The following is a 12,101-nucleotide window of genomic DNA, read 5'->3' as shown; positions in this document are numbered from 1 at the left end:
AGGCAGAGACAGAAGAGGCAGAGGCAGAGACAGAGGAGGCAGAGGCAGAGACAGAGGAGGCAGAGGCAGAGACAGAGGAGGCAGAGACAGAGGAGGCAGAGACAGAGGAGGCAGAGGCAGAGGAGGCAGAGGCAGAGGCAGAGGAGGCAGAGACAGAGGAGGCAGAGGCAGAGGAGGCAGAGGCAGAGGAGGCAGAGGCAGAGGAGGCAGAGGCAGAGGCAGACCTCAATGAGGTCCACAAAGTGAATCCAGGACAGCCAGGGCTCTGTTACACACCCTGTCTCAAAAAACAAAACAAACAAACAAACAGATTTACTTTACTTTAAATGTGCCTGGGGGAGGGGTATGCATGTGCAAACATAGTCCAGAAGAGAATGTCAGATCCCTGGAAGCTGCAGTTACAGTTGATTGTGAGCTACCAGGGATAGAGCATATGAAAAGAAAGTTTCCTTTTCTCCCCTGACTTTTTTTTTTTTTTTTAGAGAAGATACCTGTACATTTTGATACATATTGATACACCATGCCCCTAGTTTATGTTTCCAAGCTTCTCATTGTCATCTAATTCAAGCCCATGGGTACACAGGCTCAGGATTGAAACCAGGACATCAGACACGCTAAGGACTTCTGCCACCAAGCCACAACCCTAGCCGCCACTATAATACTATAGTTGCTTGATCATTATCAAAATCTCAGTCTCTCTGTCCCACACCCTTTCTCAACGAATCGCCTAAGACAGCCTCAAATGCCAGGGTACAAGCAGTCCCCTCACTTCAGCCTCCCGAACAGGCTGGACTGTGACAACTGCCGTAACAGATGGCACACTAGGTGTCCGTGGAAAGGATGGTTGCCTCACATTTACTTATTGGAGAGAGAGGTCAGGCATGTCACAGTACATGGGTAGAGGTCAGAGGCCAACTTTTGGGGGTTGATTCTCTCCTTCCACCAGGCAGGTTGTCAGACTTGGCAGCAAGCATCTTTACCCACAGTGCCATCTGATCTGCCCCGTGTGTCAATCTCTGTACTGACTGTTGGCATTGCGAATCTGTTCCTTCCTTGATATTTCTTTTTCTCTCTCTTTTTTTTTTGTTGTTTGTTTGTTTAGCTTTTTTTTCCAAGACAGGGTTTCCCTGGCTGGAACTCAGTCTGTAGACCAGGCTGGCCTCGAACTCAGAGATCTACCTGTCTCTGCCTTAAATGCTGGGGTTAAAGGCATGCGCCACCGCACCCGGCTAGGAGCAACTTCTCTTCAGCTCGCTTTTCCAGGCCCTGAGTCTGTACAGTTGCCCCAGGTTTCGTTCCCAGGCTCAGACCAGCAGGCCTGTGAGCTTCAACCCTGCTTCGTTGTCTGTGTTTCTGGCCAGTTCTTACCCATGCAATGCTTAGTAATTGTGGTTGTGGTTGTGAGGGTTTGGGGTAGGGTGGAGTTGGGCTACTGTTTTTAGAATTTTCTCCTTTTTGTATGACTGCCGTGTTGAGAGTATAGATTTACTGTGCCATCTTGATGGGATGCATTAGATAGACTATTCATATCAGGGAACTGGGCATCCCTGCCAATACCTGTCTCTTGGGAAGGAATATCAAACCATCTCTAACAAGACTGATAGAAGTCTAGCCAATGCACTGGAGGAGGCAGACTGATACACCCTGGGGGCAGCTGACAAGCACCAGTTAACACCGCTCTCCGGTTCCGGTCCTCCCTTGGTCCAGTTCACCGCAGACAGGAGCGGGCTGTGCTGCAGGGACAAATGAATGGGATCTTTCAGATAAGATCTAAACAAGATAAGAACTCAATGCCAGCCAGGTGAGGTTGCGCATGCCTTTAGTCCCAGCACTTAGAAGACAGAGCCTGTGGATCTCTTGAGTTCGAAGCCAGCTGGTCTATAGAGTGAGTTTCAGGACAGGCTGTGCTACCATCAAACACTGAGCCATCTTGGGAGGGCTCTGAGTATCTTACTCAAGATAATGACAGAGTCCCCAGGCTTCTGTTCTCAAGTTTTGGCTGTCGCCTTACTACAAGGTAGGAGTTGGCCCCTAACAGTGTGTTGGCAGGAATGGACAGAAAAGAGAGCTTTTGGTGGGATATCCCAGTTGGTAGAAAAAGCCTGTTCGAAAGGTTTATGGAAGAAGCAATGGTTTTAAAGTATTCACTTTTGTCAGCTAGTCCTGAGATCCTTGATCAGGAATTGTAAAGTGAGAAGCCCCAGATGTGCCTGGGGTTCGTAAGGCATCCTGACGTTTCAACAATAGGCTGTGACTTGCTGTCTTCAGGAGGAAGCTTTCGGACACACAGTCTTAGGCAGTGCGGGAATGGATGGAGAGAGCTCTGCTCCCTGCCCCAATCCTTCACAGCTTACTTTGACTTTTCCTGTCCGTGCTTGCCAAGAAGGTGGCAGGCCGAGTTCAGCTGTGCTGATCTGAGGCTCCACCAGCCTGCGTTTCATGAGGTTATTTCCGTGCCTGGTCTCCTGGGATCTGGCCGAGATGGGATCTGTAGACACTGTAGCCTACAGTATATTCCCCCTCCCAGCACCCTTTGCTGCATTTACCACTGTGCTGCTGAGAGCCTCCCTTGGGCTTTCATTTTTAATTTGTTTCGTGGGAGCCTCCTCTAGCCATGGATTTCCTGACTATAAAAAGCTGGGGGAAGAAAGGAAGCATCCAACTCTTCAAGGGCTGACCTCCTGCCTCAGTCTCCTGGGCGCTACTCTCTCTGGGATTGGTTAGGTCTCGTGGAAATGATTATTACATGGTGCCCAACCCACCCCAATTTACAATTTGTGGTCTTAGACCTTTATAAAGCCATAGCAATGAAATAGTTTGGCACGGAGGTGCACGCATACAATCCCAGAGTTTGAGGCACTGAAGCAAGAGGATTACTACAAATTTCAGGCTAGCCAGAGCTGCAGAGTGAGGCACTGATTGGGAGGATGGGTGCCTCCCCCATATGTAATTCACCCATTTGAAGTATACAACTGAAACTTCCACCCTCACTTGTTTATTTGTATGTGGGATGGGTGCATACACACTGATGGAGGTCAGAGAACAACTTGTGGGAAGTTGGTTCTCAAAGTCTGCCGTGGGGTCTGGTCCCTCAACTCCAGTGGCCAGGCTTGGTATGAACACCTTTACCTGTTCAGCTATTTTCTAGCCCACTTGGCTAATATCTTGTAGCCCGGTCTGGCCTTGGATTCTTTCACTGGTGGGGTCACAGATATGAACCACCACGCCTAGCTCCAAAGTAATTTCTAAAACCTGCGGAAAGCTGTCTAAAATAAAGCACTAACCGTATCCGTTTTTACTGTTAAGTGGAAAATAAGAAAACTGCATCCAAATCCCCTTGGTTCTCCCTGAACTTCAGAAGCTCTTTTCCTGAGAAAGCAGGATGTCCCAGACAGCCCATTTTGTGCCCAGAAACAATGAAAGTCATTCGTAAAACACTTAGTTAAGCCAACTATGAAGAGGTACAGCTGGGTCTGTACTCACGGTTCAGCAAGCATCATGGGCAAAGCATTCTCCTGGATCTTGGATGGTCGGTTGAAGCCCATGGCGTAGACTCCTTGGAGAAGCTGTGGTTTCCTAGGGGGAAAGGTTCTAAAAACAGGCTGGGTTTTTAGAAATTATTTTTTTTAGACAGGATCTCGATATGTAGCCTAGGCTGGCCCAGACTTAACAATTGTAGACCACAATGACTTCAAACTCAGAGAGAGAGAGAGAGAGAGAGAGAGAGAGAGAGAGAGAGAGAGAGAGAGGAGAGAGAGAGAAGAGAGGGATCCTGCCTCCTATGTGCAGGGATAAAAAGTGTATGCCTTATACCTGGCTTTGTTTTTTAGTCTCTCTCTTTCTCCCTCCTCCTTCCCTCCCTCCCCTTCCCTCCCTCTCTCTCTTTGTTGAGACAGGGTTTCTCTGTGTAGCTTTGGCTATCCTGGATCTCACTATGTAGACCAGGCTGGCTTCACAGTCAGAGATCTGACTGCCTTTGCCTCTCAAGTGCTGTAATTTTTTTTTTTCAAGACAGGGTTTCTCTGTATAGCCCTGGCTGTCCTGGAACTCTCTCTGTAGACCAGGCTGGCCTCGAACTCAGAAATCCGCCTGCCTCTGCCTCCCAAGTGCTGGCGTTAAAGCTGAGTGTTGGGATTAAAGGTGTGCACCGCCACCACTTGGCGAGGCCCTATCTCTTTATGGAGTCCAGGCTAAACAGATACTGTCCATGTAGCCCATGGTGACCTTGAACTCATGATTCTCCTCTCTTTGCTTTTCAAGTACTGTAGACATGAGGCACCACACCTCAAACCCCCATTTCTCATATTTTATATGAGGATATTCATGGGCTTTTGTGGGTGATTCAGTAGCTGTGGAGTAGAGGGATATTATTCAGAATACCCAGGATAGCATGACGCATTCACAACTGGAAATGAGACAAGTAGGGGCAGCACTGGATGACCCCCGGGGGTGAGAGTTTGTGTCTGGAGGCATCTGGTATCTTCCGATGCTCCCTTTGCTCTGTCTGTCTATTATACAAACCTACGCTCCCAGGCTCAGAGTGGACACGGGGTTCTAAAGCAGGACCTTTTCCCATATCCACTCTGCTCTTCCCTAGACAGATTGCTGAACTGGGTTTTTTGTTTTTTGTTGTTTTTTTTTTTTGTCCCTATCAAGGCAGTCCAGTGGTATCAGGTGACCTGACAGCGATTTAAGTCCCTAGGAGTCAGTGACATCTCTGCCAGCCCCCGCCCAGTACCCACTTTCACGGTCTTAGCCTAAAGAGTCACTGCTCCCAGGGCTACTTGCTCCATGGATGCCTCTGTTCAGAGCACAGAGGCGAGTGAGTGTCTTAGTTAGGGTTCTTTTCCTGTGAAGAGACACAATGACCACAGCAACTTGCATAAAAGAAAATGTTTGGTTGGGCCTTTCTCCTAGTTTCAGAGGTTTAGTCCACTAAGGACATAGTGGGAAGCATGGTAGCATGCAGGCAGACATGGTGCTGGAGAAGCCGAGAGCACTACATCTGGATCTAAAAGCAGCCAGGAGAACTTATACACTGAGAAGAGCTTGAGATACATACACATACATATATGTCTACATATGCATACATATGCATATACACACATATGCATATACACATATGCATACACACACATATATGCATATATGCATACATATACATACACATATATGCATACATGCATACATATACACCTCAAAGTCCACTTCCACAGTGACATACTTCCTCTAACAAGACCCTACCTACTCCAACAAATCCACACCTCCTAATAGTGCTACCCCCTGGGCCAAGCATTCAAACCCATGAGTCTATGAAGGTCATACCTATTTAAACCACCGCAGCTGGGAACAGGACTCTGCAAAATTACATGATTTTCCTTACACGTTGGGTGTAGATATGGGAAAAGGGAGACCTGGAAGATACTACGGGTTGGCTTCCCGTTTTCAGCCCATTCAGCCGAAGTGTCTTTAATGTGTAATCTGTAAGGATCACAGGGGAACGTTTGAGGAAGTTCATTTAAGCGGTGTTACTGGGGTCTCCTTGGAGTCAGTTCCTGAGCATCGGTTGAGGACTTGGGGTTTTTGTTGTTTGAGGCATGGTCTCATGTAGCCCAGGCTGGCATCCATCTTACTGTCTAGCTGAGGATGACCATGAACTTCTAATCCTCCTGGATCTACCTCTATAGTATTGGGACTATAACATAAAAGTATTTCCTGGGGGGGTTCTTATACCCCTTTTGCTCCCAAATAACTGCAGGGCATTTCTATGTCCACTCTAGCTCATTTTAGCTCCTGAATAAAGACACAGAGACCTGGTATTTTTTTAAAAAGATTTATTTATGTATTATATGCAAGTACACTGTAGCTGTCTTCAGACACCCCAGAAGAAGGAGTCAAATGGTTGTGAGCGACCACGTGGTTGCTGGGATTTGAACTCAGGACCTTCGGAAGAGCAGTCAGTGCTCTTTACCACTGAGCCATTTCTCCAGCCTGAGACCTGGTATTTTTATTAGCAAGCTGCAAGCAGGTTCTGACCTATTCTAACCCAACTAGGCTGCAACTACCAGGCCAAACAAACCCCCCTTACTTGGCCTTGGTCCTTCCCTGGTTCACTCTGGCCCGTGTGTGTCCTCTTGGCTGCTCTCTCATTGTGCAGCATGATGATTGTGTTCCCTTTGGGTTTTTGAGATAGTCTCAAGTTACCCAGGCTACCTTTCAAACTTGCTATGCAGTGGAGGCTGGTTGTCTTAGTCACTGTTTCTTCTGTGGACAGACATCGTGATCGAGGCAACTCTTTTTAAATGTGTTTATTTTACATGTATGAGTGCTCTATTTGTATGTACACCTGTATATCGGAAGAGGGCATCAGATCCCATTACAGATGTTGTGAGCCACCATGTGATTGCTGAGAATTGAACTCGGGTCCTCTGGATGTGCATACAGTGCTCTTAACCTTTGAGCCATCTCTCCAGCCCTGAAGCAACTCTTATAAAGGAAAGCATTTCAACTGATTCTCTAGAATTTGAGTTATAGATGGCTGTTGAGTGGTCATGGTCATGGGGTTACTGGGACTAGAACTTAGGTCCCCTGGAAGAGCAGCCTGTGCTCTTAAGCACTGAGCCATCTCTCCAGCTCCCCAAGGGAAGCATTTCATTTCCTGGCTTGTTTCCAGTTTCAGGGGTTTAGTCAATTATCACCATGGTGGGGAGCATAGCTGGGAGCATGGTGGTATACATGGCACCGGAGTAGTAACTGAGAGCTATATCATGACCCATAGGCTAAGGCCAAGAGAGAGACCCTGAGCTTGGCACGGGCTCTTAAAACCTCAGAGCCCACCTCCAGTGACACAGGTCTCCACCAAGACAACTCCTAATCCTTTGGTGATGGTTTGTAGATTCTAGGCCCAGGGAGTGGCACTTTTAGAAGGGGTGGCCCTGTTGGAGTAGGTGTGTCACTGTGAGTGTGGGCTTTCAGACCCACATCCTAGGTACTTAGAAGCCAGTATTCTGCTAGCAGCCTTCAGATGAAGATGTAGAACTCTCAGCTCCTCCTACACTGTGCCTGCCTGGATGCTGCCATGTTGGTACCCAGGGGATAATGGACTGAAACTCTGAAACTGTAAGCCAGCCCCAATTAAATGTTGTCCTTGATAAGAGTTGCCTTGGTCATGGTGTCTGTTCACAGCAGTAAAACCCTAACTAAGACACCTTCTAATCCTTTCAACTTGTGCTACTCCCTGGTGACTAATCATTCACCTATCTGATGTGTTGGCCATTCTTACCCAAGCTACTACAATGGCTTTAAACTCAAAATGATTCTCTTGCCTTTAGGTTCCAAGTGGTAGGATTATAGACATGTACCTCCATGCCTGACTAGAAGTTCAGTAACATGGTATTTATTTAATTATTTGTGTGTGTATATTTGGACATCAGAGGAAAATTTTAAGGGAGTCAGTTCGTTTTGTTTTGTTTTGTTTTGTTTGTTTTGTGAGGCAGGGTTTCTCTGTGTAACAGAGTCCTGGCTGTCTTGGAACTTGCTTTGTAGACCAGGCTGGCCTCCAACTCAAAAAGATTCACTTTCCTCTGCCTCCTGAGTACTTGGATTAAAGGCCTAAGCCACCTTGCTGGTACTTTCACATCTATAAGCATGATTTTCCTGATCTAGAATAATGTCTTCCCTATTATATCAGTTTTGTTTCTTTCCTTTTCTTTTTCAAAAGATACTTATTTTAATTTTATGCATATGGATGCTTTGTCTACATGTACACCTGTGTATCACGTGCATGCCAGGTGCCCCATGTGGCCAGAAGTGGGTAACGGATCCTCTAGAAATGGAGTTATAGATGATTGTGAGCCACCCCGTGGCTGGTGGAAACTAGATTGGGTCCAGTAGTACCCACCACGGAGCCATCTCTCTAGTTATCCCCTTTTAATCTTTCTGTCTATGTGATGGGTTGGGAACACAAGCGGACTCACCTGAGATCTAGGCACACAACTTTGTAGAGACAATTCTGTGTTCCAGGGATTGAACAAAGGCTGTTAAACTTGTGCAAGTGGTTTGCCCACTGAACCACCTTGCTGGGGTATTTTTGTTTTTTGTTTTTGTTACTACTTTGAGGCAGAGTCTCGGATCTCTTGTAGCTCCTTACTGGCCTGGGATTCACTACTGGACAGTCCCCAGTTCCTCATCATTGTTCCTTCTGCTTCCTCCTGGGGTTGCAGGTTTCTGGCCTGACTGCTGTCTTTTTAACACAGATCCTAAGATGTTGCCTGCAGCTGCCACAGCAGCCAGAGAGCCCTAGAATGTCTGTCTGGAGTCTTCAGCAAGGGGCGGGGAGGAGGGCTGCCAGACCCGAGGTCACATCAGAACTTACTCTGCCTGGCTGGCTTTAAAGAGATGGTTTAAGAGATGCCCTGAGTATGGATTCAAACTCCTTTCCCTCAAGCCAGTGTGGCCTCTTCTCCCTGCTGTGTGCTAGGGACAGCACGAAGCCTTAGGCTGCTGGGACTAACAGGATGGGACTCTAGGGTTCATTTTGTCCTTAACACACAGATGAAGGCAACTGCCAGGGTGCTGGTTGGTAGTTGTTCCGAGACCAGAAACCTCTTCTCCTGACATGTTTTCCCTGTATATCAGAGCAGGAAGGATTGTTCATGGTTCACTGAACCAATCAGAAATGTTACCTGTATAGTCCACACCCGAGAGATCAGGGACAAATTTCTGCTAGCTTCCCGTGGGCACTACAAGTTCCCTGAGAGCATTATGTGGGGGAAGCCATTATTCTCAGACCTGGGGATCCTCCCTAGGCCAATTTCCCCTCAGTTTTGTCCAAAAGTAACTAACTACACATAGCTGGACAAGGCTTTCTAAATGGAGTGCGCTAGCCCTTGGCATCGGACCCAGGGGAGATGAACTTATTCCTCGTTTATCCGCAGGCTCATTAATGAAGGAGCAGTCCTCTGAGGCTGCGAATTAGTCAAAGCGATGCTGTCCGTGGATGGTTTGCAGAGAGAGCCTTTTCTTTTGTCTACCCTTTTGTCAACAGGCATCTCTCTTACTGCTAGCTCTGGCCTCTGAGACCATGGGTGGGGGCCTGTGTGTGTGTGTGTGTGAGAGAGAGAGAGAGAGAGAGAGAGAGAGAGAGAGAGAGAGAGAGAGAGAGAGAGAGAGAGAGAGAGAGAGGGCATGTGTATGCATGTTCAGGTTCTACTGTCTAGCTGCATATTCTTTCTCCTCTGAATTTCAGGGTCATGCTGTGGCAGCCTGGCATCTGACAGGTGAGGAAGAACCTGCCAGGGATCACTGCTGGCAGGAGCCAAGGGCAGGACAGTCTCACCCCAGAAGCAGGGGCGGGGCAGGACAGCTGCTCTGCCAAGGCCAACAATCCCAGGAAGGAGTCTAAAGTCCTAATGAGGCGCTCCACGCAAGTTCCGTCCACCCACGTGGCTCAGAGTCCAGCGCCTTGCTGAGCAGTAGCTGTTCCCAGCTCCAGAGGGCCCCACAGCACGAGGAGGTGCTTCGTGAGGCACTGTGCCACTGCAGCTGGAGCCGCGATCTCCAGGAGCAAGGACCAGCACCTCTGATGGGAAGCAGCAGGCCAGACGCCACCGAGAAGGGCTTGGTTTTTGCAGCCCTGACGTCCATGAAGATCACTGGTTTTCTTTCTGGCCTTGAGTCGGGCTCTTTTTCCCTGGCCAAGGAGTTGGACCAGGACGGCCTGCAAGTGTGAAGAGGACTCGTGCGTGGCATGCAGGCTCCCTGAAGCCCCTGTGCTCTCTGCCGTAATCAGGGTTCCAGGGATTCCCCACTGCAGGGGAGGAGGGGCTGCCTTAGCGTCTGCTCATGAGCCACAAGGACCCAGACTGCTCCAGACTGGACCTTTTCAAGCCACCAAAGAGGGGGGTCCCTGGAGTTGGCAGCCAGCACCTACAAGGGACTAGAGGGCTGGTATGGACTGACCTCTGCCTCGACAGGGTGGCAGAAGACGCAGAGCCTTTGTGGCCCAGCTAGTGACTGAGAGACCCGATGAAGTTCTGAGCAGAGGCTCCAGTGGCTCAGGGACGGGGGGAGGGAGGGAGTCTATTCCTGCTTTCTCTTTTTGTTGAGGGAAGGTGTGGCAAGAGTCCCCTGTCACACTTCGTGCCCCTATGCCCTTTCTACGTGCTGCCAAAACAAGCAGGCTGCGTCGTGGCTGGCCCCGCAGGGGGCTGGGAAAGGATTGGCCACGGTGACAGCTGCTCCGTGGCCAGCACCATGAAGTGCTCCCTTCGGGTGTGGTTCCTCTCTATGGCCTTCCTGCTGGTGTTCATTATGTCTCTGCTCTTCACCTACTCACACCACAGCATGGCTACCTTGCCCTACCTGGACTCGGGGGCTCTGGGTGGCACACACCGGGTGAAGCTGGTACCGGGCTATGCTGGACTACAGCGCCTTGGCAAGGAGGGGCTTTCGGGGAAAAGTTGTGCCTGTAGTCGCTGCATGGGTGATGCGGGCACCTCTGAATGGTTTGACAGCCACTTCGATGGTAACATCTCACCTGTCTGGACCAGAGATAACATGAACCTGCCCCCGGATGTCCAGCGGTGGTGGATGGTAAGAACTATGGCTCACTCATGATTTCCTTTTGTTGTCTGCTTTCCAGAATCAGTCCTCATTATTTTGGAGCCGCTGTGACCAGTCCCCTTTTGGACTTAGGCTGTCTGTCCTATGACTCCCAGCACCCTGACAGAGCAGGAAACCCATCTGACCTGAGCCGTATCTCTGGATCACAGATGGCTGACAGGCAGGATGTGCTGGTGACCCGGGAGGGGGAGAGAATTGTATTTGTGGTGTTTGTAGGAGTCCAGTGTAAACACCTTGCCCCAGAGCAGTCTGAGTGGGGGTCTGGAGGCCATGCCATAGATAGATAGAGGCCTACCTGTTAGGTGGCAGGAAGCTACCCCACAGCTGCAGCAAGGCTGCCCTGCCAGCACATGCCTCATGCTTCTCCCTGCAGCATCTTATTTTTCCAAAATTCTTATTATTATTATTTGGTGTGTGTGTATGTGTGTGTGTGTATGTGTGTGTATGATGGAGTGGGGGCTGAGCAGGTGCCACAGTGGCACAGAGACTATGAGACAATTTTGTGGAGTTGGTATTTTCTTCCTTTTTTTTCAAAGATTTATTTATTATATGTAAGTACACTGTAGCTGTCTTCAGACACCAGAAGAGAGCATTACATTTCTTTTTGTTGTTGTTAGATTTCTTTATGGATGGTTGTGAGCCACCATGTGGGTGCTGGGATTTGAACTCAGGGCCTTTGGAAGAGCAGTCAGTGCTCTTACCCACTGAGCCATCTCTCCAGCCCCTTTCTTCCTTTACATGGGATCCAGGAATTGAACTTAGGTCGTCAGGCTTGTGCAGCGAGTACTGTTCCTTCCCAGTCTCCTTGCCTGCCACCCTCCAGCCTCTTACCAGACTTTGGGAGCCTGGATCTGTGTACACAGTATGTATACGTTTTTATTTTAGTATGTGAATGGATGTTCTTCATGCATGTATTTCTAAGCCCTCAGAGGACAGAAGAGGACATTGGTCCCCTGGAACTGGAGTTACAGACAATTGTGAGCCACCATATGGGTGTTGGGAATTGAACCCGAGAGACCTCTGAAGAGCAGCCAGTGCTCTTACCGGCTGAACCATCTCTCCAGCCCCTGTCTGTGCTATGCAAGTTTTATATGTGTGCATACATGCAGGATTATGTTTGTGGAAGCCAGATGTTGTATTGACTTAATCACTGTCCACCTTTTGTTGGTTGTTGCTGTGGGTCTTTTTGTTTCATTTTGTTTGTTTTGTTTTGTTCTGTTCTGTTTTTAGGAGACATAGTCTCACTGTGTAGCTCTGACTGTGCTGGAATTGACTCTGTAGACCAGGCTAGTCTTGGACTCACTGAGATCCACCTGCCTCTGCCTTCTGAGTGCTGGGATTAAAGGCATGTGCCACCACACTGGCCATTCTGCCTTAATTTTTTAGATAGGGACTCAAGGATTTGGTGATTTGGCAATTTGGCTAAGGTGGCCGGCCTTCGAGATTCCAGACATCTGCATACCCCTGGCACCAGGTCA

The 12,101-nt window shown here is 48.7% G+C and overlaps 1 protein-coding gene across 2 annotated transcripts in view; it reads left to right on the top strand.

Annotated features, from left to right (window-relative positions):
- The window catches only part of St3gal2 (ST3 beta-galactoside alpha-2,3-sialyltransferase 2), a 54,187-nt gene that overhangs the window by 24,786 nt on the left and 17,300 nt on the right, over window positions 1-12,101 (top strand). For both annotated transcript variants that reach the window (XM_052167002.1, XM_052167001.1), the window contains exon 2: window positions 9,248-10,593. In XM_052167002.1, coding sequence (XP_052022962.1) covers window positions 10,255-10,593 — 339 coding nt within the window. In that variant the 5' untranslated portion in view covers window positions 9,248-10,254. The remainder of the gene's footprint in view (window positions 1-9,247; window positions 10,594-12,101) is intronic.

This window comes from Apodemus sylvaticus, chromosome 21 (genome assembly GCF_947179515.1).
Source record: "Apodemus sylvaticus chromosome 21, mApoSyl1.1, whole genome shotgun sequence".
NCBI classification, from domain to species: Eukaryota; Metazoa; Chordata; class Mammalia; order Rodentia; family Muridae; genus Apodemus; species Apodemus sylvaticus.
Note: the sequence above shows the minus strand (reverse complement) of the source record. Positions and strands in the feature narration are given on the sequence as shown.